Source organism: Eumetopias jubatus, unplaced genomic scaffold (assembly GCF_037043125.1).
Source record: "Eumetopias jubatus isolate StellerSeaLion01/CBP00866 unplaced genomic scaffold, mEumJub1_p1.0 scaffold_7, whole genome shotgun sequence".
NCBI classification, from domain to species: domain Eukaryota; kingdom Metazoa; phylum Chordata; class Mammalia; order Carnivora; family Otariidae; genus Eumetopias; species Eumetopias jubatus.
The window spans coordinates 84,707,702-84,733,279 of NW_028274813.1; the positions used below are offsets into that span (position 1 = coordinate 84,707,702).

The following is a 25,578-nucleotide window of genomic DNA, read 5'->3' on the forward strand; positions in this document are numbered from 1 at the left end:
GCTCTGGGCTGGATGCCGACTCTGGGCTGGATCCCAGGACCCCGAGATCATGAGCTGAGCCAAAGGCAGACGCTTAGCTGACTGAGCCACCCAGGCGCCCAAGAGTTTAAGTTTTCTCTGTTCAACCGTCACCACCCTAAAGAAGTTAGGATAAAATTAGCCTAACTTCATTTGACCTTGTCTTTCTCAAAGGCTGAGTTTTCTATGCCCTGGCTCATGGGCACCCACTGGTTTTCCAGCAGCCACCATCAACTGATCGACCATTTTTAAGACGTAAGAATTCTTGCAAGGACGATTTTTAGAATCTTCAGCCTGCAACCCTTAAAGTGCCTCTGGTGCCCACAGAACCACCTGTCTGTACCTTTACCTTACACCAGGTTATTATTTCAATTGCTTTGCAGTTGAAATGTTAAGAGGCACATTCTTGAGTTATTTCTTAATTTCTCTTATTTGGAAACATATGATAGGCAGCTCTTTGGATGTTGCTACTCACTGAGAGATCAAGAAGGGGAGACCAGGCGGGGAAAGACAGATGGCCCCAACATTCCAGGTCGAACCACACAAGGTAGGGAGGAAGTAGTGCCCATGTGAGTGCCTCCCAAGACTTCCTCTGGTTCAAAGGAAGGTCACAGGTGGACAGGACAGGGTGGTGGAAAGCAGGAATGACTCTAGCGCTTCCTGCAGAGGAGAAAGTACCTTCAGCCAGACAATGAAGGACATAAAGGGAGCTCTTAGCACTTGCTAGTTTTTTTTTTTTTAAAGATTTATTTGTCGGGGGGGGGGTCACAAGCAGGGGGGAGCGGCAGGCAGAGCAGGCAGAGGGAGCTGAGCAAGGAGCCCGATGTGGGACTCGATCCCAGGACCCTGAGATCATGACCTGAGCCGAAGGCAGACGCTTAACTGACTGAGCCACCCAGACATCCCCAGTTTAGTTTTTTTTTAAAGATTTTATTAGAGAGAGAGAATCTCAAGCAGACTCCACGCTCAGTGGGGAGTGGGACACGGGGCTCGATCCAGGACCCTGAGATCATGACCTGAGGGGAAAGGAAGAGTCTGACACTTAACCTGCTTAACCAACTGAGCCATCTAGGCACCCCTCAGCGCTTGCAGTTTTATTACTTCACCTTCAGTTTTATTACATGGGGAACCATCTCCTGGTATCCCAGAACTCTTTTATCTTCAGGGGTTCCGAACACCTAGCTTCTATTCAGTCCAGTGCTGCTTTTTCTAGGTCACTTCTGGATGTGGAACTGCATTTTATAGCAACATCTTCTGTTCCCTGTTGATTTCGTAACCTCTGGTACATTCAATAACTTTATTAAATTAGAAAAATATTTCCCCTTTTTGAAAGCAAACCATCACACAGAACTAGAGTGTGCATGCGGAATGAATATTTTATTACTAGATTATAAAAATAAAATACAAAATAATTTTAAAACAGAACTTAAAACACTGTACAAAGCTTTAATATGATACAAATGGGAAAATTAAATAAATAATTACACTTTTATGTACAGATGGCCTATACAAAAGCACTCCATGTTTCTGCCAATACCTTATGTCCTTGGTTGCCTGAGCAAAAATGCATAAAAAGGGCTGCTTGGAGGGAAAAGGGCAATACAATACCTTTGGAGGTATTTCAAAAAGCAACTTCTTATCACTCTGGTTTCACGAAGAGGAGGAGAAAGGGAGAAAAACTGTGGGATTACTGAAGTCTTCTAACTTACTGGTTTTGCTCGACAAGAGACTTCTTCTGGTTTGTGGTTCAATCTGATATAACAGCTGCCAGTAGTTCGTAACTTTCAAGAATTATATCTAAGTCAAAACTAGATGTGTCCCCCTCTTTTTTCCTAAAAGCTGCGAACCGGTAAGTAAATGACCCAGTGAAATCAGTGCTGGCAATTTTAGGAATGGGAGTCAGGAGGGGGACAGGAACTGTGCAGGAGGGAGTGTGTGGGCTCAAGCATGGGTCATCTGATCAGTTCTCTTCTTTGTTCAATTCACTCAATCCAATTTTGGAGCCCCAAGTGGCAGAGTGTTGTGTTTCTTTCATCTTCCTAACTGTATTTCTGAATGCTTTTTACCTTAGTGAACTAATTTATCTAACTTGTGAATCATTTAAAAAGAAAATAGTTTTGAAAAGTCCTAAGGGCTTTCCCCTCCCTGGGTTGCTCCCTAAGATAAATCACATTCAAGCCCTGGTCACCTTGTTTATCGTGGGTGAATGAAGAACAAAGCCCAGATTCCAAATATGTGGAAATGCTGTGAATGAATTTTTAAGGATTTTATACTGTGTACTATAAGGTGGGGAGAAAGAGTCATACGGCAAGGACAGTGTATATTAAAAACAAGGGTTTACTCAATGTTTTTAGCTGGGTGAGTGAACACTTCCGTACACAATATGAAATGGTACTGAACTACCAAAAAGAGGTAAAATTCCTATCATTAGTGTGTAAAATTATGTCACGGGCAAATTCTCTAGTCACACGGGCTCAAAGATCTGCCTCATGGAATCCTATTCTATAGGTCGAGGAACCCCGAACCACTGGCCCAGGGGTATCGAAGACACATGGCAGCATCACCGGTGATACGTACTATGCCCATACTGTCACTTCCAATTTAACAGGCAGGCTCTGTTAAAGTTCCACAGGATCATGAAGGAAAAGGCTTTACTTCCTTTACATGTCTCCCTAGACCAAAGATCCAGCAAAGTGTAAGGAAATATTCAAATCATTACTGACTAAATGTTACTTGCTGGCTATTCAGTTTTTTGAGATTGTGTATAATAACCACAAAGTGATCTTGATCTTGTCAAATACTTTCATTTTCTGATCCAGATTTGCTCAAGGGGAATAATTAAACATCCAGCTTACATTTTGAAAGTCAGAGCAGATTATCACAACTCAGACAATGTACTGATGGGCCAAGACTCTGTCATCATTTCATGTCCAGCCAAGGATTTCTCAGGGACTGAGGTGTGCAGCATCCAAACTCCCCTTTAAATTCATAGGGACCCTAGTTCCATGTCCTGGAGTTACCTAAGAACTACCGGACTTCCCCAAACACCTCCTGCACATCTCCCTTGCACTGTCGACAACAGATTCTGCAGGCTCCCAAGACTATCTGGGTTAACGTTCTCCTAATTCCAAAGCGGCAGCCCAGCTATTGAGAAAATCCAATGATAGATGTTTCCACGCTCCTCCCCCATCCTCCCAGTGTACCCCAGAGTTCTCCTAGATGACGGCAGGGGAGTGGGGTGTCCGAACCACCACCTGGGGGTTTCCATGCACCACGTCCTCCCATGTGGTCTGAGGACCTGCAGCTGCTGCGTGTTCCCTTCTCTAAGTTAAGGTCAAATCGACACCTCTGGATTCGGGACTCGGGTGACTATTGACCTGGGGGACTACCATAGTGGTTACATACCTTAATCCTGTAATACTTCTTGTGTTAAAACCTAGATAAGTAACTCTTCTGCAAACAAAGTGTACAGACCCAAACTCAAGAAAGTTGAATAAATTCCGCTGTCATCAACCATTCTAGCTCTCCTCAGTGATACAGGTGCCAAAATATGTCTCCCTTTAGGCAAAGTCCCAACACATCTGTGGTAAATGCACATAAACAGAAGTGGGCAGAATATAAAAAAGTGAATGCAAACAACTTAATTCCAAAATACATGAACATGACAGAAGAAATGATTCTTTAACATACGCCGTGTTTTGATAGATATAAAGAAATGAACAGTTTTAAAATGTGAAAACTTTGATCTCCAAGACTAAATCTAGACTTATCTACAAATTAATATATTTCCAAATAGCCAGAATAAGATGCATTTTTTCCCCTAAGCCTAACTCTGAATTCCGGATCCTGTTTCTCCTATTGCCAATTTCTAATGTTAGATTAAGAATGTAGTTCCTAGAACAAAGAATCCTCTAGGGAAAAAACATCTGTTTTTTTAATTCAAAGCTATCGGGTATAGGAAAACTAATTATAGTTTTAACTATCGGTGTGTTGGTTTATAAAACATGCACCAATGTACACTTTTTCCTTGTAGATTGAATGCAACCATAGAAACATTTGCATAAAAATCTGTGGCCTGGAAGGAATCTATGATGATTATCAAAGAGCCTCAAGTTCCCCTAGTGGCTAGGAGCTGAATAGAGATACTGCACAAGTAGTCCACTGAATCAGTAAGCAGCTGGGATTTGTTTAGTAGTTTAAAGCAAATAATACAAAGTGGATAATGACAACAGTGGGTATCAATTATCATGTTGCTACTTATCTAGGACTGGACTGACTTGGCAACTTTTACAAAAAAGCATTCACTTCACAACATGCAACTTAAGAAACGCAAATGTGCTGGTGCCCTCGTCAGCAAGACCAGCTTGCACACCAAGGTGGGAATGACAGCGCCCGAGACTTACCATTCAAAGATGTTTACAGTCTGTGCTTTAAGGTTACATTTGATATGATCCAATTTTCCTTTGTTCGCTATACATTAAAGTTAAATGCCTTTATGCTGTGCAAAAGATGACCAGGTGAAATATTAATATTTCAACCCATCTGTATACCCTGGAGATTTGGCGGCATAATGTAAGAAGAATGCTGCCTACAGGGACTGAGCTGGTGCGAATCCATTTTCTGCTGCACCCAAGTAACTCCAGAGACTAGACATGGCAGGGTAAAGGCAAGTATGACTAGGGTTGCCATCGTGTTGAGAGGAGAAACCAGGAGGCACTTGATTTTTGAAAGATAGTTTTGACTTTTGCCCCATACTACTTTTAGTATAGTTTGGTTTGACTTTAATTAATGGCCATGTCCCTCATCTTAGGTAAAATAACCAAAGTGGTTTAAAATTACTTGGATGATCTATGTTTGTCACTGAAATCTGAAATATGCCATCACTAAAAAACCCAAAATAAATAAAAAAAACAAGGAACTAAAACAACAATAAACAACTCATTCTCTGTATCATACCTTAAAATAAAACAAAATAAAAAATCCTTGCGCCAAAAATGTTTTGCTCAGGGCTGCCAACTTCTCTTTTTAGCCTAAGACACTGACCATCTAAAAGCACAAACTATGCTTTTAAAAACCATAAAGTAAATCTCTCTATGATAGTACTTTCAAGTGGACCTATTGATACATATGATATAACTAGTCTGTTTTCTTTTGAAAGTATCAGAGCTGAAACATCTTTGGTTAACTCTTTCCTCTACATGCAAAATAAAGTATTCTTATACACCGAGGCTATTTCTCTCTGGATATGGAGTTCGTCGGTGCCATCTAGAAAAGGGGGCAACACAGTGGAAGAGTTGGGAGAAAAACAGAAGAAACCAAGAGAGAGAAAACACCCAAATGCCATGTTGCCAACACTGTTTTGCCTGCTAGAAGAGAAAATACCAATAAGAAATAACACACACACCACAACTATAGCCTCATCCGCTTTTCCAGTGGTTATGAAGGGCACATTTCCGACAACGGGTCAGGATTTAAAGCTGGCTACTTTTAGTACAATTTAGCTAATACAAGGGAAAAAAGAAGTTAATTCCTTAATTGTAGAATACTCCCTCACCATCCAAAAAATAGTGAGGTGAAAATAGGAATGTAAAATGGCAATTTTTAAGAGATTTTTTTTCTTTAAACCAATTTATATCAGACCATGGATTATCATCCCAGTTTATCCCCTTTAACCATAAGGACAGAATTATGTGATTAACGTGACAAATTTTTGAGCCAGTATCACAAGCCTGACCCGGTAATTTTTTCCCCTATTAACATCTTTTAAAAGTGAAAATTAAACAACCTATCTTGGCTTGAAGGCTGCCAACCCTTGCAGTATACACAAAGAAGGCAAGAAGAATCTGAAGTGTCCCATGCCAAGAACATATTTTCAGAAAATGAAGACAGGCAAGGCCCAAGTGTACACGAGGCACACAATGAAAAGGAATTTCACCATCTGTGATCTTGAAATTACAAATGGAGAATGAGAAAGAATGAGTTTATATAAGCATATGTTTCTCTATATATTTATAAATATTTATATCATTTACCATGAAGACATGCAAGTAGTGTTATAGCAACTATTATACAAGTATCATACAGAAGGACTGGTCTTCCAATATTACAGTTGCTTCAGTTAAACAGCAAATATGTCTTATCTATTGCATTCCTCTGTAGAGCTTGAAACCGGAGAGAAATTAAGATTCCACACTATGCTACATTTCTTATGGGAGATCGTATAGGACTTGATAGTGTTTGGAGTTTTGGTTTTTTTTGTTTTTTTGTTTTTTTGTTTTTTTAAAAAGCTCAACACAGATAAAGAGAACAACAGAAGTTCAGTGCAGCTTCAGGGCAGCTTTGAGGCAGCATTAGAATGTATTCGCTTGGTGAGGAAATATACTTTTTTGTTTTTTTGTTTTTGTTTTTTTTCCTGTTTTCCAATTCAACCATATTAGGTTTGGCAGCAAACACAAGGTCAAAGAGAAAGCACAGATGTTTGCTAGAAGGCGAATTTCAACAGCAAGCAGACCAATTTACCTGACCTCAATCAGGTCTTTACAGCACAAAACACCTACAGAGTAGAAAAGAGCCCATTTGAAAAATCTCGCATAATTTACTTTTGCCGGATTCCTGTTAGCAGAAGAGTGAAATTAGAACAAATATGCTCCTCCTGGCAGCTTTATAAATTGAGGTTACAAGGAAATCAGGTCCCAAAGCCCAAATATTCAAACTAAAACATAGGAGAAGCAGGTAATAAAACATTAAAAGATAAATATTGAGCCTAAATTTATTTCCCCAGATACTCATTCCTTATTGGCTAAATGTATATAAAATACAAAGTTTGAGGATTATAAGCCTCAACAACGTACCTAATTTCTGTTTTTCTTTCTAAATCTCTAAGAGCATGAAGTCACATTCCACAGCATTGTACTTCCCTGGTATCATCTTGGAGGTTGATATTGCAAACAGTCAGTCTCCAGAAGACCTAAGAAAGCAAGGTCTACTCTGGTCGGTCTTCCTTCCACAAGGAGGAAACAGAGGGGGAGAGGTTTCTTTTGTCTTGAAGGGTATTCACCCCACTCTGTCCCTCTGTCCCTAAAGCGCTAACGCCTGTGCAGTAAGCTCTGTTTCGACTTCTCCTTCTTCTACCTAAGTTTCAGTAGCTCTTTTTCACAATAAAAATATACCAAGTTAAGAACTGTTAACTCTTACTTTTTTCTGTTCCACAGAAAAATATTAGGGGACTAAAAACACAACTGGATTTGAAATTCTCAGCATGTGCTGCTAAAAGCATATTAGAATGTATTGTTAAAATAAGGGAGATTGCATCTGGGGAGATACACTCAACTTTAAAAACAGAAATCCAGGGAGGGTAGTAGGAGTGAGGCAAAGTAAAGGTGTGAACTCTCAATACACCAGTAAACACACAAGCCTTGTGTATATGAGCACTGGCTCCCCAGCAACAGACTTGTTACAGATCCTCCTATCGGAATAATTCTGACTCTCTAAGGTTGGAAGTTTTGAATGAAAATATTAAAACAAGAAATTTCACTTTTGCTATATAATCTTTAACAATGCCTTAAAAAAACAGGCCAAACCCCATAAAATTCCATTCCATTTCCTACCGTCAACTCTTTTGTTTCAAAGGCAGCTGAAAAATGAGAGTTCATTTAATGTCCCCCGTGGATTTTGTTGGATTGCCCCTTCCTATGCAAAGGCATTGATCCCTGATCTGCTTGCTGCCTGCCTTAGGCAATTCCTTATCATATATTTATGTCTTCTTATAAATAATTTATCATGTTACTTTCTTTTGCAAGAGAAGATCAACACTGATTTTTTAAATAGTACAGGGCCACACACGCATCAGGTTTAGGAGGAAGATCTCACACCTTTCACAGAGATGCAGCCCAGCTCCTATCTGCTGAGTTTAGTGGCTGACTTACTCTTCCCTGGGGGCGCTTTGGTGCCGGCAGAGTGGTGGTGGAGGCTGCTGGATCCTTTCAGGCCATTTTTGCTGGGTTTGCAATGCTCCTGTTGGCAGGACCTCCTGGAGGAGGAAGATCCTGAGTGGCTGGGAGGTGACTTGCTTCTCCCCAGATGCGGGGATGAACTCCTCTGGTCATGGTGGGGCCGTCCAGCCCTGGATGGTGAGGAGCTGGACGTGCGAGGCAAGGAAGAGCTTCGAGGAGAGGTACTGGGACTCCTGCAGGGGACAACTGGACTCTTGGGTGGTGTTTTTGGATTGTGAGGGGATCCTGGACTCTTGCACTGAGTAGTGCTCCGGGGCTTCTGAGATCCATTTTGAAGAATTTGGGCCAGGCGGGAGAAAAGGTCTGAGTCGGAATTGCTACTCCCTAGGACTTTATATCTGCGGAGCCTTAAAAGAACAGAGAATAATTCTTTTCATTTTAATTCAACTGTGTCCAGAAAGTCACAGCGTCCTAATGATAATGTATATAAAGTGAGTCAAGTCAGCAAACACTGGAAACAGAGTTACTCTTTCACACACCAGTTGTATGAGCCTGGACAAATTACTTAACCTCCTCCCCCCTCCTTTTTTGAGTAAAGTATAGTTGACATACAATGTTATGTTCATTTCAGGTATACAGCACAGTGATTCCACAGCTCTATACATTATAGCGATGTTCACCAGGATAACTTCCATCACCACCTGGCCCCGTATGAAGTTATTACAGTATCACTGACTATGTTCTTTCTGCCCTACTCTCCACCCCTATGACTTACTTACTCTATAACTTAAAGTTCATACCGCTTACTCCCTGCCCCCATCACCTCTTTCGCCCATCCCTCCCACCCCACACCCCTCTGGCAACCACCGGTTTGTTCTCTGTATTTATGAGTCTGTTTCTGTTTGCTTACTTGTTCATTTTGTGTTTTTAGATTTCACATGTGTGAAAATACCATATGATTTCACTTATATGTATTTGGTATTTGTCCTTCTCTAATTTCACTTCGTATAATACCCTCTAATTCTATCCATGTTGTAAATGGCAAGATTTCATTCTTTTTTATGGCTGAGCAATATTCTATTACATGGATACCCCCCGCCCCCACATCTTTACCATTCATCCATCAGTGGACACTTACGTGGCTTCCATATCCTGGCTACTGTAAATAATGCTGCTATAAACACAGGGGTGCACATATCTTTTCGAATTAATATTTTGTTTTCTTTGGGTAAATAACCAGGAGTGAAATTACTGGATTGGATGGTAGTTCTATTTTGCATTTTTTGAGGGAATTCCATACTGTTTTCCATAGTTGCTGCATAAATCACATCCTCACCAGTAGTGCATGTAACCGCTCCTAGCTTTTAATGGGAATGTTATCTACCTCCCAGGATTACTGAGCAACCAAGAACAATGGCTCAAGTAAAGTATTTAGCTGCCTGACTGCCATTCAGAAGGACTTAAGTGTTGTTAGTCCCTTTCCTCCTATAGCAAGTTTGCTCTTCTTTTTTTAAGTTTTTATTTATTTATTTAAGTAATCTGTATACCCAACATGGGGCTCAGACTCATGACCCCAAGATGAAGAGTCGCACACTCTTCTGACTGAGCCAGCCAGGCACCCTGCCATGTTTGTTCTTCTAATTTTAGGATCAACTTAATGAAACGTCTCTAGCATGTTAGTGAGAAAGAGAGTAAGCCATTTTGTTTAAGGCTCCCACGACAGAAATTTGGCATGTGTATATGCAAACATTAAACCCCACAACATGAAGTGTACTCACCAACAGGAGGAACTACGGATCAAAGTATATTTCAACCTCATTTAACACTTTGCAAAAGGAAAGCATACTCACTGGTTTCTCTGGGCCTCAGTTTCTGTCCCTGACAATAGTCTTGAGATTCAAGAGAGCTGGGTTTGGAGACTGATTGCCCCGTCTTACTGGCAACTGAACTTGGGCCTTAGAATTCTAAATCTAGAGAATATCCGTATGAATATCAGTGTCTTCTCTGCCCTAAATGTCTTTCTGTCTCAGCCTAAAATTCATTCAGTTAAAGAATTTAAACCTCAAACTGCTGGGGCGCCTGGGCGGCTCAGTCGGTTAAGCATCTGCCTTTGGCTCAGGTCATAACCCTGGAGTCCTGGGATTGGGCCCCGTGTCGAGCCCTATGTTGGCTTCTGTGCTCAGTGGGGAGCCTGCTTCTCCTTCTCCCTCTGCCCTTCTCCGCTCATGCTCGCTACTCTCTCAAATAAATTAAAAACAAAACAAAACAAAAAAACTTCAAACTGCTGACATGCCACTCCTTAAAGACGGGAGTGGGAGAAGAACTTCCAAGGCTGTATTAGTCCCTCAGGACGCAGGGGCATCAACAGCCATCATCACCATCACAGGTCAGCAATAAGCTCCTGACTTTTTCTCTGAATTTTCTCCCCTCCTCCTTTCCCACCATCTACTCAGTCTAACATGATGAGACTCATTCTGGTTGAGCCTACCCTCATGGGTGTTATAGTAAAATATGAAGAATGGAATAAAAGAATTCTTCTGTGCCAGGACCTACGTGGGAAAGTTGAGTGACCTCTCAGTTCCCAGACGAGGCCCAGGCTGGTGAGTTCTGTAATATCTGACACAACGCCACCTGCTTGGCTTGGCTTGGCTGCTAAGTGCCGCCTTTAAGGGACACGTGAAGTGCTAAGTAGTAAGTGATAATCCAGATCTGTTTGCTGTAGTCCAAAGCAGCTCAAGCCACAGATTGCAGCATCTTTATTAAACACAAAGGGCAAGCAGAAGGAAGAGGGGATGTGTGGCTAATGCTCATGGAATCACCTTTCTAAAATGTCTCAAATGACTGCTGTTCCCTCATCGCCATTCTTCCTGTGGAAGTCTAGTCCCACCAGCACTTCAAATCCAATGTTTGGTTACCCTTGAACCTGAAACCCTATGGCAACTCAGAACTAAACTTAGCTAAGGGGAGCAAGTTCTGCTGGGTAATGACAAAGACAGAATCTCACTTTAACACACTTCAGAATCCATAACAATAATCCATATTGTTGTACTATCTAGAACAGGCTATGGTCTTCATGTATTTTGATTTTCACCTGGTTTTTGTTCAAAGGCCATCCTTTTTCTCATTCTTCTTCAAGGGTTGAGACCATTCTAGTCTGTGGAATGAGTAATGGCTCTCCAAGGAAAGCACTCTTAACTGGTTTAACGCCTCCCAATTGTTTCCCCTCTTCTTTAAAATATAATCACCCTATGGTCAACTATACATGAGAATACTTCAGTAAACAAGTATATACCATACAGTAAGTATTAAAGTAATACTTTTATTATGTATGGCTGTATGTGTCATCAGACCTAGGGAAACTGCCTATAGGGTTTTTGTGTTTGTTTAATTCATTATAATCAGATAAACAGCACTGTGACCAGGACCCATTCATCAAATTATGGACACAAGTCTTTTTCACTAGAATTTGACATCATAATGACATCTCTTATAATGGGATTCTGACTAGAAAAAGCTGGAAAATTGCTGAGTATCTAGTTAACATGGACGAGAAGAGAAGTAACCTAGGCTGCATGCTAATGAAGCCCTGCACAAAGCTCTACATGTATGCAGCCGTATTTGACCCTCCCCAAACCACTAAGGGTCACACTGCTAGAAAGTGGGAGCGCTAAGAATGAACTTGGATCAGTATGACTCCTTCTTCTACACTTGGGAAAGGCAGGGAAGGCAACAGATCATCAGAAGCAGGCAAGAGAGAAATGAAGCCACTGACGTAACATAATCAAGCAGACACAGAGCGGACGCTACACACTTAACACAGTAGGAACACAGGGCATTACCTGGCTTCCACTCCAGGTCTTGTGGGAGGCTTCCCTGGCGGTGGCCGAGGCAAGAACTGAGCTGAAGTTGCGCTACTGACTTGGTCTGTGTTGACCCATGAAACTGGCCTTGGGATTTTGCTCTTTCTGGACTGGGAAATGATGGGTGACAGAAAGCTGTCCTCGGCTGATCTGCTCAGGTGCGAGTCTACAGTCAGTCTCGAAAAGGGAGCAAAGACTTCCTCCTCAGAGAAGGGAGCAGGAACAGTGGCTAGTCTCTCCTCCAGCAATTTATCAGAGGCACTTGAGAGGTCCCCAAGGAAAGACCTGAGTTGCCTTTTTTCCACCAGAAGCCTGACGAGGTCTGGCTGATAAGCTTTCTTTTGGAGGAGCTTTTCTTTTGCAGAGACTGGAGAGGAAGATTCAAAAGTTGAGTCTATCTCTTGTGCTAAAACAGGGATTCGGCTGTGTCTAGTTACAAAGGATGACCTAATCACGTCCTTCCGGGATGGGGGACAATGTTCACTCTCTGAAACACAGTGAAATAATTCTCCATTCCTAGGGGCCACTTTCTCTCCCTTACCCTCTTGGTGCAAAAAAGTAGACAGGTCCCCCTGCTGACCTGGCAAGTCTTCACTCCTGATGTCATCATCCTTAGATATCTTACTTTTTTGCATTGCTGCCACCTGACCTATCTGTCCTTCAACATGTGAGTCAATGACTCGTGAAGAAATTTCTGAAGTTCCAACTGCCAGAAGCTTCATTATCTCATGATTTTTGTCTTGATTTGGCACTACACTAAAAGTCTGTGTCTTTGTCACATCAAGAGGTTCAGTAGTAGCTGAGTGATCCCTTTCCGCAGTTACCAAGTCTCCTGGAAGGGAGGCGATTTTAATATAATGCTGCCCTTTACTTAACTTCTCATCTTCATTATCTGACCCTAGAAGATTGCTTTTCTCTTCGGTTTCCCTAGGGAGACTCTCAAATTCTCTCACAGCCAGTCTGTTATGGTCAGGAAGGTCTTTTGGTCCCGGGTCTTGAGATTTATTACACTCTCTAATACTGGGTAACAAGTCATGACCAATATGATCTATCTGAAGCCCCAAGTCTGTTCTGCTTCCTCCACTAGGAGGTTCACCCTCTGTTACAACTAGGCCAGAGAAGTTCTCCCTTGGAGAGTAAAGTTCCACGGTGGGTTCCACAGGCTGAAGGTCTTTCTTCTCTGGCTGTTGACCATAGTGAAAGCTGCCTGAAGTTGACTGTGTAGATGCCACAGAGGGTCTAGGAATTGTAATCTGAAGAGACAGGAGAAAAAATATTATGCAACAATATGGAATATAATGAAGATGCATCATTTGAAATTTCAAACTTCAAATTCTAATTTAAAAGAGGAACACAAATGTTGACCAGGTCTGTCCAACTCCTATGTAAAATGAACAACTCTGAATCAAAGTACATGACGCTCAAGCTCTCCTACTCAGGAGCTGTACAAAGCAGTCTCCCTCTAGGCTCATCCCTGCCTTTTCTTTAGCCTGCTCTGTGCTCTGCAAGACTGACTTCTACAGACTGCACAACCCAGGCTCCCTTGCCTTCTGATTTCTGGCTGGGTTTGCTCAATGGGCACCAACAGAGCATCAGAGCTGGAGGAGAGAAAGGTCTGGGTATTATTAATATTTTCTTAAAAGATTTATTTGTTTATGAGAGAGAGAGAGGAGGAGCAGAGGGAGAAGGACAAGCAGACTCTGTGCTGAGCGGGGAGCCCGACACGGGGCTCAATCCCAGGACCCTGAGATCATGACCTGAGCCAAAATCAAGAGTCAGATGCTTAACCGACTGCACCACCCAGGTGCCCCAAGGTCTGGGTATTAATTTTCTCTGCTTCCTGCCCAAGGGACGGCAGCTTTGGTGGTGGCTACATCCTACCACTTCTGGCCAGAGCTGCTATGGCATGGCCCTTCTCCCAGCTTTTGCTCCTTCTTCCTCCTCTTACAGGACTCAAGATAGAAATGGCTCCCTCCACTGATGGTCCTGTTAGCTCTCTTAACTCTCCCCACACATTTGTAAAAAGCTCTTTTCAGTAAATTCTCTCCAAGTCCCCTTGAGTGTGCCAGCTATTTTCTGCCAGAATCCAGATACAGGATTATAGGAAAAAATTACTGGCAAATTATTGTATGTTTAAAAACTCCAGATTTAGGGGCGCCTGGGTGGCTCAGTCGTTAAGCGTCTGCCTTCGGCTCAGGTCGTGATCTCAGGGTCCTGGGATCGAGCCCCACATCGGGCTCCCTGCTCCTCGGGAGGCCTGCTCCTCCCTCTCCCACTCCCCCTGCTTGTGTTCCCTCTCTTGCTGTCTCTCTGTCAAATAAATAAATAAAATCTTAAAAAAAATAAAAACTCCAGATTTACATGCATCTTGTTTCCCCCATAACTCCTATCAATCAAATAATGTTAGAAATATTTTATCTTCCTATAAGCAAAGATATACAAAGATGTTCCCTAATGTTTCATTATCTTCTTTAATTTTTTAAGGTCAAGCCTATGATAAATTAAATTCTACCATCCCTCCACAGAGGTCATTTCAATTCTATGTGAATGAGATTCAATGTCTAATAAGAAGGTCCTATCTTAAGACTCCTAAAGTTTCTACGTTTCCATATTTGTTAAAAGTAACATGTAAGAAAACAAAAGTGACACGTAAGGAGGCAGCAAATGTCAACCACATAAACTGGTATGGAAAAAAAAGCCTTTCTGAGAAATGAAATAAGTCAAATTACTTAATGAAGCCAATTTAGTCCTAGGAAAACTATGGAAACTGGTCTGAATTCAAAGCAAAATGAATTTGGAACTGTCATGGGAGATTATGCTCAGACCCCACCTTAGTCCAAAGACATCAAGAAATCAATGTTGTTCCAGAGTCAGAGAAATGGTCTGGATCTGTTTCTCTGTGTGTCAGGAATACAATTAGGTTTAAGAACATGTAAAGCTTGTCCTGAGCCCAGCCCAGGAGAAAACACCTAACTAATGTCCTGAAATAGCTCCTGAACAGAACCAGTATCCTGAGGATCTGTCAGGTTAATTGAATGAAGACAAGCTGTTTGGGTTCAGATGTGAATTCTTACAATAAACCCAGACCTATAATGACTTCGGGAAAAGGGAGTAAGTTCTAGCAGTGCTGCTGCCCTTCAGGAAGTCACCTCACACTTGTATCTCTTCCATTATTCTAAAATATAATCAGGCAGATGGCAATTTTCTAGTGTATTTTAAAAATCATATAGAAACCTAAAATGTATAGTTACTTACTAGTCAAAATGTAATTTTTAAGACCCAAGAGTGATGGTGATAAGAAAATCAGGGAAGAAGTTATAAAAATGCCAAATAACAAGGGAGATGATTCTACCTACATTGAAAATAAACCAATAGTCACTTCATTATTATATGTAATTCCAAAAACATCAGCCAAATTAAACTCAGCAGTGTTTAAAAAATAACAGTCCACTGCTCTTTTGAGACTAGAGCTAGGGAATCCATGCACTTCTGAGCTTAACTCATCTTAGATTCAGAATATAAAAGGGTGTGTGTGTGTGTGTGTGTGTGTGTGTGTGTGTGTGTGTGTGTGTGTGTGTGTGTTATGAAAAAAAGGGATGACAATCCTGTACACAGAAAAGATATAGGAACCACCAGACGGGAAAATCTATTTTCTTGAAAAAGATTCTGAGCACTTACGATAAACTGCATAAAATACTCTCATATTAATATTTCTATAGCACTTTACATTTCTAAAATATTCCTAAAACCATTTTTACTAACTCCATTTCATATCTATTTTAATTGGGTGCTGTTATTTACACAAATGTCACAAATGAGAAAAAAACCTGGTCCAAAACAGTCAGGGATAGGACTTAAGGATTTTGAAAACCAAGCATAGCATAGCACACCCTCCTGACATGCACTAATACTCAAATGAAGTTTGGAAAAGAGTCTGCAAAAATATTATCTGACGAGACAAAAGGAGAAAATCCAAAGATCAATAGCCAAATGTAGAAAAAGGAAGACTAATTCTAAGCATAGCTGAGAATAACTTCCTTAACCTTACACTGTAAGACACAAAAGCAATTTCCATATTTGGGACACTTTACAAACAGACTAAATCAATGATCCACCAGTAAGCCACATGCATCTTTTATATCTTTAATTTCTATAATTACAAACATCTCATTAAGGTATGAATTCACTCATGTCCTTTCTTCTGCTAACTGTGTAAGGTGACACCTTTTTACAGAACTAGAAAATGACCTCAGTATTTCCCATTTCTTTAATGTTAGTTTTACTAATGCCTACTACTCAGTTTGACTAACATCAGTCTCATTACTGTTTAGTTCAGATAAAGCAGCCTCATTATTTATAGTTATCCCATGTTTACAACTGGCCAGATAGCAAGAGACAATAAACTGCAACCTAACTATTATTTACGTTTAACTTATAATTACCCTTTAACTTTCATCTAATTCAAGGATTGTATTAAGATAATAAAAACTTCGGGAATCCAACATTCCTACCAAATAGCCTCTCTTCCAAATAAAAGGTATGTGATATATGAAATATCTAGATCTCATTTTGTTTTTTTTGATAAATACTTTATGAGATATAGGTAGTAGAATAACTTATTGGTTCCTACTATTGCCAAGAGTAACAGAGTTATATGAACACATTCCTGGTCTATTAAAAAACTTAAATTTTAAACATTCACATTTCTTTGGGCCATTCAAATTCCCCAAAGACTTCTTTTGTTGAAAGCATTTTTATGTGATACTTTATACAAGTGTGGAAAATTATGAATAAAACCAAAATACTATTATTGAACCATGTTTTTAATATGTCAAATTTTTATTTCTAGGAAGAGTGCACAGCAATGATAACAGTTGAGTAATAACCCTACATGCTAACACAACGTCCCACTCTCTCACTCTTTACCCCTACTGCTTCCTCGGACCACATCTGTGCTGGTTACTATTGTTGAAGACGGTGCCAGAGTGTGACTTGGCTTATGGATAGGGAGGCTGGTGGGAGGGGGAGTGGGGCAGGCAGCAGTCTGCTACACAGTTGGGGAAAACTGAAAACCTGAAGCCTCAAGACCTAAGTAAACAAAAAGTAGAAGTTGCTTTTTGCCTTCCCTGTTATCCCACTCCTCAGAGACAGTCACTCCTCATTAATAGTTACAGTGTATTTAGTGGGATTGGAAACTCTAAGAATTTTGTGGGGGTGCTAAAAATCATAAGCAAGCCACAACTCACACCCAAAGATTAGAAGTCACAGAAAAGACAGACTGAAATAAAAATATTTTTGGCTGGCCTGTGATTACACATCACATACATGACTACAGGATTTCACGGTCCGTTTTCAAGCCCCTTCATGCAATATTGGAAGAAATTCAGGTTTGAATCTAGTTCAACTATTCCCAACTTCCATAACCTACAGATTTCTTTTTTTTTTTTAAAGATTTATTTATTTATTTATTTGAGAGAGAGAGAATGAGAGATAGAGAGCATGAGAGGGAAGAGGGTCAGAGGGAGAAGCAGACTCCCTGCTGAGCAGGGAGCCCGATGTGGGACTCCAGGATCATGACCTGAGCCGAAGGCAGTCGCTTAACCAACTGAGCCACCCAGGTGCCCTAACCTACAGATTTCTATCATAGCATCTGTAACACTTAAACTGAGTTTCCTCCCTCTACTAGCCTGAAGTCCCCTGAAAGCAGTGAGAAGACTCCCTGGGCTTTGAATTCTTTGATGCCTAGTCCAGTACTTGACACACAGGAAATGCTTGATAACTGTTGAACACATGACTGACTCGGTTACTGGATGCTTGGGTCCTTTCCATGAAGCCTCTCCCAAGGGGCAGTCCAATCCATTATTTGAACACTTCACAAATGGGCTTTCTTTACTTCCCACAGACCATCCAATTTCTGGTCTTTTCTGTTCACAGACTGAATTACACTATCATAGATAATTTCAGAGATGTAACCGCATACAAACAAAACTTTTCTATCATTATCATGACCAAATTTTCCAGATCAAAAATAGGTATTCATGGTCAGACGGAGGACATGTGGCCACTCCCCAGTCAGGGTACATGCAGTCAATGCAGATTTCTCCTGCAAAATCCCTTTCAAGTTAATAGGTGGCAATTATTCCAGAAAGTCTTTACCTTTTCACATGATTAAAGTATCCTATTAATACCTTCCATGGATCATTCCTTTTTTCAGTGGAGGCTCTTAGTAGCTCCATGAACTTCCACATAGTCCCTCTAGTTTATACAAGGGCTCCAAACAGTCAGTGGAACACATTTCACTGGGAAAGCCACATGAAACTACTATTTCAAATAAGTTGTACCACTAAAATGTCTCTCAAGTTCTCACTGCAATTGTCACGGTTCAATCCCTCATCGTATTTGCTTGGATGCCAAAGCCTCCTCACTGGCTGCTGCCACAGCCCATTTTCCCCCCACTCAGCTCCCAAACAGCATGTTACTCCTTTCCCTCCATCTTGGCAATTTCTTGTCCACAGCCCACACACCTCGGCAGAGCTGGCCAATGCCCTTCATCACCTTACCTTCTGTAGTTCATCTTCAGCCTTTTTCCTTTGTCCTAAGGAAAGGGCACTTAGATTCTAGATCACTTATTTAAATACTCTGAACTCCGGTGCTTTAAGTCTCTATGTCTCTGCACGTACTGTGTTCTTTGCTTGATGGCCCTGCATTTCTTCCGGCAATCTAATTTATCCTGCAGAGTCCTCTTACTTTTGAAGTGCACCTTAATCTCCCCAGAAAAAGATTTTTAATTTCCTCCCCAATTATGAAAGTAGTGTATTTTTAAAATTTCAGTTTTCACGGTAAAAAAAAAAAAAAGAAAATGAAGAACAGTTTCGACAATAAAACCCCCCAATATCACACTCCTCAGTCCTAGGCAGATCCGTCTGTGTCCCCAGTTATGTACACAGCTCCACCAGAATCGCTTCATGTTGTTTAAGGTAACTGTTGGATGTGGGCCTTCAGTGCCAACCTGGTAGGGTGGTACCAACTGATTATCCCTGGGGTATAGCATAAAGCCTAGAACTCAGGAGACACTGAATAGAACTGAAGGAATGAAAAGAACAGAATTAAGGCAATGCAATCACTGCTGATCTGATTTTTGTACAACTGGCATTGGTACTCCTGTAAATAGTCAGAGGAATCCTCTTAATAGATACTGACTACCAGACAGATCACACAAAAAAATTATGTGACTCCCTTTCTTTCTGTCCTGCTCCCACTGTGTGCATTATTGTACACTCCCTTTCTTTTTCTCAATGGCTAAGAAGTCAATGAGAAAATTCCTTCAGTATGTTGATAATCCCCTGGTGTGGGGAACAGAACAGAGAGTCTACTCTACCAGCCACCTGCCTCTTTACAGATCATCTCACTGTCCTATGGCTTGGTCTCATCAGTGCTAAAAAGGACAATATTCCCTCTGCTTGCTGCATAGACTTGTTGTTAGGATCAATATCAAAGTAGTCTATAAAATATAAATGTAAGATAATATGGTAGCCAGTCTCTAAATGGCCCCCAATGACCTCTGCCTCCTGGTATTCATACCCTTGTATAGTCCGTCCCACATCATAGCAGACTTGGTCTGCGTGACCAACAGAATGCAACAGAAGTGATGGTATGTCCCTTTTGAGATTAGGTTATAAAACAAACTATGGCTTTCATCATGGTGGAGGCTTCTTCATGCTACCACCACGCCCCTCCCCCATCTCTGTCTCTTTCTCTCCTCACACTGTGAGAAAGCCAGCTGCCACGTCAAGAATGGAGAGGCCCATGTGGTGAGGAACCGAAGCCTCTGGCCAACAGCTACTGAGGAACTGAGGCCTGCCAACAGCCACTGAGTGTACCTGGAAGTGGACCTTCCCATCCGGTTGAACCCTGCAATGATTTCAGCCCTAGCTGACAGCCTGACAGCAACCTCATGAGACACCCTGAGCCAGAACCATTAGAGTGAGCCACTCCTGTGCTCTTAACCCTCAGAAACAGGGTGAAATAACTGTGTTGTTTAAAGCTGCTAAATTTGAGGTAATTTGTTACCCAGCAACAGGTAACATATTGGTGGTATTATTATTCCCCAGTCACATTTATACTGCTTCCAAAGATAATATTAAAATGAAGCACTTCCACTTCTACATTACTTTTCAAATCCAACCTTCTCCCTACCAACAGTGATTACCCAATGTCATAAAACTGGTCACATTCTTCCCTACAGTTCCTGTCATTCTGGACCAGTAGTCAGACCTCTTTTGGAAGCAGTTCATTTTCTTTTCTCTTTCATCTCTACCCCTGTTTGTTTATGCTACCTTAACTTTGTCTCTTCATTTTCTAATCAAAACATAATCTAATATTTCTCCTGTAAGCCAAAGGTTGGTCTTATTTACTCCCTGTAAATCCATGTTGTTTAGCATCTTTTTAGAAATGACTGACAGTGGGCAAATTTCAATACTGTTTACCCAAGGAAAAAAATTTAATTTCCAACATAGCCCCAAACCAATTTCTTTCAAATCTAGCAAATTTATCCATCTTTCAAAATATATTATCTAAAAAGTTTACACATGCTATTTGATAATCAGTGGTTTCATGTGTAGGGATAAGGGAAGTCTTGACGAAGGCTCATAAATCTGCACTAAGAAATAAAGAGAACTAGGGGGTGCTAAAGTTCTCATTCGTTAGTTTATTATGCCAAATATGCCTGTAATATAGATAAACTTTTGCTTTGCCCATTTTCGTAGTTCTTACATATTTTAAGACATCAGTATACTTTCCCTTCATAAAAGAGAAACAAGCCTGAGTGAAAAAGATACAAACTAACAAAGTGTTTCCCGTCAGAATATGTCTTAATTTAAAATATTCAGATAGCCCAGTAATATGTTTTAGCATATCATCCAAGCTAGAACATTATATTCAGAGTTACAAGAGATACGGAGAGGCTAACTGGCAGTACTCCCTATTTAATGTGTCTGTAGTAGATTAGGGAAATATTAATGTCTGCTTTGCAAAAGTAAACTCTGAATTTAAGCCTCAAGAAGGGAATCAAGATAAATATATTTTTAATCTAATCCCTGCCCAAGTGAAGGCAATGGTAGGTTTATTACCTTAGACATAAGTATACAAGTGATGTAGCTGTTATTTCTTTAGAGACCTTCTTCAGTTAAGAAAAATGCTTTTATTTAAAGATATCTGAAAATAAGATCAAACTTATAATATCAAATATATGAATACAAGTCTTTCAATAACTTGACAGAGAAAATGCTGCAGACAGTGTAAGAGAACCGTGAGAAAAGTCTTTGTGGACCAAACACTGCTGATGGGAAAAGGCAAAAAATACTAGAAGTGGAGTCACGGCCGTAGAAGCGTCTTTGAAGGGAAGCATGCCAGGATGCAGTGAGCAAAATGCTTGAGCGGCAGTGAGTGTGCAGCAGGACAGAATTGCAGAAAAGAAGAAACTGAACGTGGGAAGAGGGAAAGAGGGAATGAAATAGGGAAGAGGAAAGGCGGGAGGAAAAAGGGATAAGGGGAAGGGAGGGAGGTGGCTGGATTTGCCTCTAGTCCATAGGTTACCATGAACAATTTGCAAAAAGATGCTCCTCAAAGAGGAAACAGACGCGCACAAAGATGCACAGTTTGGTTAGCAATGTTTGGGCTAGAGGTCCAGCTGATAAGCTTTCTTTTGGAGGAGCTTTTCTTTTGCAGAGACTAGAGAGGAAGATTCAAAAGATTTCAGCCCCTACTTGCTCCCTTGGCTAGGCCACTTTATTCAGTGAACAACCTGTACAACTGTACAAAGGAGTCCTGCAAATAAAGGAAAGACTAACTCTGATGAAGAATGAGGCAGGCATTTATTTTCCTATGTTGAAGTGCAGACAAATTCCTACAGAGCTATACACAAAACCAAATTTTGTCATCTTTTCTCACCGTTTCACACCTGCATTTGGAATTGTGTTCTAATAAAAAACATTTCAGCTTGGGGAACAATGTTGTTTCTGGTGAGTTGGAAGAGATGGCTGCTAGATGATTAGGGAATTTAAGGAAATCTGGTACTTGCACCCATGTAAGGACAGATGTACCTGTCCTCAGGCTGGTGCCAAAGATCTGTGTACACAGTTCCTTACTGCCTCCATGTTTGGCTTTTCCAGGAATCCTGCTGCTCACAGTCATAGGGGGATCACTGATCACTGACAGTAACAGGGTAACAGGCGTCTCCAGCTGAATGCCCAAACTGAGAGTAAAGAGGACGGTTTCTTCAAGATGATGCTTTACAGAAGACCTTTATCACAATTGCTTTCAGCTACTTGTTAAAATGCAGACTCCTGGGCTCACTCTATCCCAGACCTCTTGAAGTAGAAGTTCTGGAAGAGAGGCCGGAACTCTGTATTTTAAACAACAGACTTCAAAGCTGGAAAACTATGTTTAAGAGTAATGTACAGTATGACAAATTTCTGTGTGGAGATTACAAAAAGAGGCAACAAAGAGAATCAAGCCCAGCCAAGTGTACTCTATGAAGTACAAACCACATATGCCTTCCTCACCAGATTTATAACGTAGAGCTTCAAAATCTCTAGAATTACAAATTCTTAAAGTCATAGCTAAACGCATTAGTAGATAGCTCTTGTGGTCTAATTATAGATGTTATTCTGAAATTAGGTTATAATGACACTTCATGTGTTGAGTTGCTGTCCTGACAGGAAAGCTCGCTTGTTTTGAGAAATTTCATACTGGATGACTGATTCTAGAACTTAGTCCAGACATCACTCCCTAGCCCCATCCACCAAACTTAGGCATCTGCTGAACAATCTTAGTTGATCAACTGTTCATTCTCTTTTAACAGCACCTTGAGTGGGTAACAGAAAAATAACTGGAACAAATCTCTTACCGCTGTGAGGGGTCCTTCTGCTTGCGCCTCCATTGGACTTGTGGGTGTCACTGCAATAAACGGGCCCGCAGTCTGGAGTTCTAACCTATGCGCATACTGTTCTGAAGCAGCAGCGGCAGGGCACTCCCCAGAAAGTGCTAAGACCACACCTGAGGGTTCTTTCTTTAAATGATTGCTTTCTGCCCAAGGACCCAGTAGGAACTTCTCATCTTGAGGCGATTCCTCTAAGACCTGAAGTACTTCAGGCTCCTCATCAGAAGGGCTTCCAGTTGTTTTATGGCCTAAAGCCTCATTTGTCCTAAAATCCCGAAGGTCCTGCTCCTTGTCCACAATCACCCATTCTTTGGAATCAACCTCCTGCTTGCAGGAGCTCAAGTTAACTGCTATAAATCCATTGCTGGCACCGCCATCTGCCTGTTCAGGGGTGTTGGCAGAGGCAGGCTTTGAAGCATCTGGAAGATATTCTTCATCATAGTGCCAGATGTGGTCAGTACGGGACACGGGAGGAACACAAGGCTTATGAAGCAGAGCAGGGAGAAGAGATTCCTTTCCTGCACTGGACTCTTTCTGCATTTTCTCCAGGCTTAAAAAAACAGAGAGAAGTTACTCATCTGCCCTTGGAAAACATTTATTACATAAACTATAAGCTCTATACAGAACTAATATTCACACATAGATGAGAGAATAATATATAAATAAAGCATAAGGAAAGTTTCACAGGCTGATAATGTTCTTCTCCCCCTGTTATAACCCAGTTTTGGAAGATGGGACCCCCGGGAGGAAGATGGCTCTCCTGCTGTAGGGCAGGGGACAAGCCTACTCAGGTTGACTGATGGGATCTCTTTCACCTTTTCTTTGCCAATTCAATCACACTGCTCTCTGCTCTCTCTGGGGGACTGAGGCAGAATTGAGCCAAGGGGATTTTGCTTCACCAGAAGCCCTATAAAAGGAAATGAAGAAGCTAGTATAGGAAAGGAAATAGAGAAGCTAGGCAAATACTTCATGTGTTTTGTCTTCAGAGATGTATGTAAATATAGAATCATTCAAGTAAACTCCAAAGGCAGGAATTTTAAGAAAAGCTACTACACCTGCTCAAGCATGCCCAGCCCACTCTGTACACAGTGGGGCACACAGCGGTGGGGGGTGGCCACGGTGGCGTGCAGGAAGCTTCAAGATGTATTGTCAGTTGGGGTGGATTAAAAGGCAGTTGACACGGTATATGAATCTGTCTGCTAGCCAAGGGGCAGGCAGTGGTGTGACCATTTGGCTGCACTTACTTCTACGAACTGACCTCATCGTCAGGGAAGCACTTGAAGTGATATGTTTTTTCCTTTCCAAGTTTGTAATTAGGTGCTTCAATTCCTTCAACTGTTTCCTACTCATTCTAGGTTCTGGCCTGAGTTCGTTTTCTTAGATTACTTCTGTTTTCTCAACTCTGTCTTATTTCTTAGCTCCTCCCACAGCAGGGACTCTCTTTTTAGTTCCATTCTTTTATTAAATGAATTCTTTACCAAACTAAGCTTTTTTCCTTATTGCCTTTAAATAACTATATAAATCCTAAATTCCTAATCTTAGCCACAGCTCGAAATGTTTAAGCACTGCCCCAACTCAAATCCATTCTTTTGATCATATTAATGTGATCAAAATGATTAATATGATAGAAGTTTCTATCACGTAGCTGTGAGGCTGAATGATTACATGCAAGGAAGAATACACATATACGAAGGACTGTCAAAAATGGAAGCTAGATTAGATTAGGCTGAATTATCTTGGACACAGTAACTACCGTGTCAGTCAAATACATGGTCCTTCTAACCTAACATTTCATTGCCAATAGCAGCCACCAGGATGTACATTGAAGGGTGTGTGACTATCACTAGGCACTCAGCTCTTCATATTACTGTAGCCTTCTATAATTCATAACTATATCCCAAATTCTTTCTAAAGTTTCATTTCTGTCTTCTGTTATCAAAATGTGGGAATAATGGGACTTATAAACATGAACTATAGTTATTACCTATGTATAGCTCTCTGAAGTTCCACCTTTCCTTCTTTCTGGGAAGAAATGATAAACTTATTCGTGTCTATTTTCCCTACAGTATTAACTCATTAAAGTGAATCGAATTGCCTGTCCCTTGTGTATAAATTGCTTGTTTCCCTCCTTCATATACACCCTTCCTTCCTCTCTCATACCTTCTTCATCATGTACTCTCCAACTCTACACTGCATCTTCTCATTCCAATAAAAGAGATCCCTTACAAACAAAGTAAGTTCAAAATGTTCATTGAACTTATACCTGGTGTCATAAAGTTACCAGCTCCCACTGCTCAGCTCCCAAAGCCAAAGGTTTTATTACAGAACTTGTAACAATTTTATAAGACAATTCACATTAAGAATCACAATGATAATTAAAAACATGGATGGAGATGAGAATTTAATCAAATCAGTACTACAAAAATGCAAAAATTTCTTATTTGAAAGACTATGTAATAGAAATTCATAATGATGATAATGATGATGGTAATTATAGTACCTTAGTAGCTTTAAAGAAAAAGGAAAATTATTTTATACCAGGTCTCAAGAAACTTGTCAGTATCTGGCTTTGGCTCCAGTGTAAGACGTTTTTCCAGCTCAAAGCTGTGGATGGAACGTAACTTCCGCACCAATGGAACATCTCTGTCTGGCTGAGTAATCTCTGAGCGGACACGAATTGGTGAACCAAGGCTTGGAGCATTCAGAATACCATTTACTTGACCATGGCTGTTCTCTTCTTCGGTAGCAGCCTAGACAAAATATAAAAGAAAACAATGAAAAACGTTCAGGTGACTCTATGTGTAGCAAT

At 40.9% G+C, this 25,578-nt stretch overlaps 1 protein-coding gene across 3 annotated transcripts in view; it reads right to left on the reverse strand.

The window, feature by feature from the left end:
- Positions 1 to 1,388: 1,388 nt before the first annotated feature.
- The window catches only part of TTBK2 (tau tubulin kinase 2), a 155,256-nt gene continuing 131,066 nt past the window's right edge, over positions 1,389 to 25,578 (reverse strand). For all 3 annotated transcript variants that reach the window (XM_088024750.1, XM_088024749.1, XM_088024751.1), the window contains 4 exons: positions 25,308 to 25,519; positions 22,737 to 23,319; positions 11,810 to 13,083; positions 1,389 to 8,377 (listed from right to left, as the gene is read on the reverse strand). In XM_088024750.1, the coding sequence (XP_087880876.1) occupies positions 7,915 to 8,377; positions 11,810 to 13,083; positions 22,737 to 23,319; positions 25,308 to 25,519 (2,532 nt within the window). In that variant the 3' untranslated portion in view covers positions 1,389 to 7,914. The remainder of the gene's footprint in view (positions 8,378 to 11,809; positions 13,084 to 22,736; positions 23,320 to 25,307; positions 25,520 to 25,578) is intronic.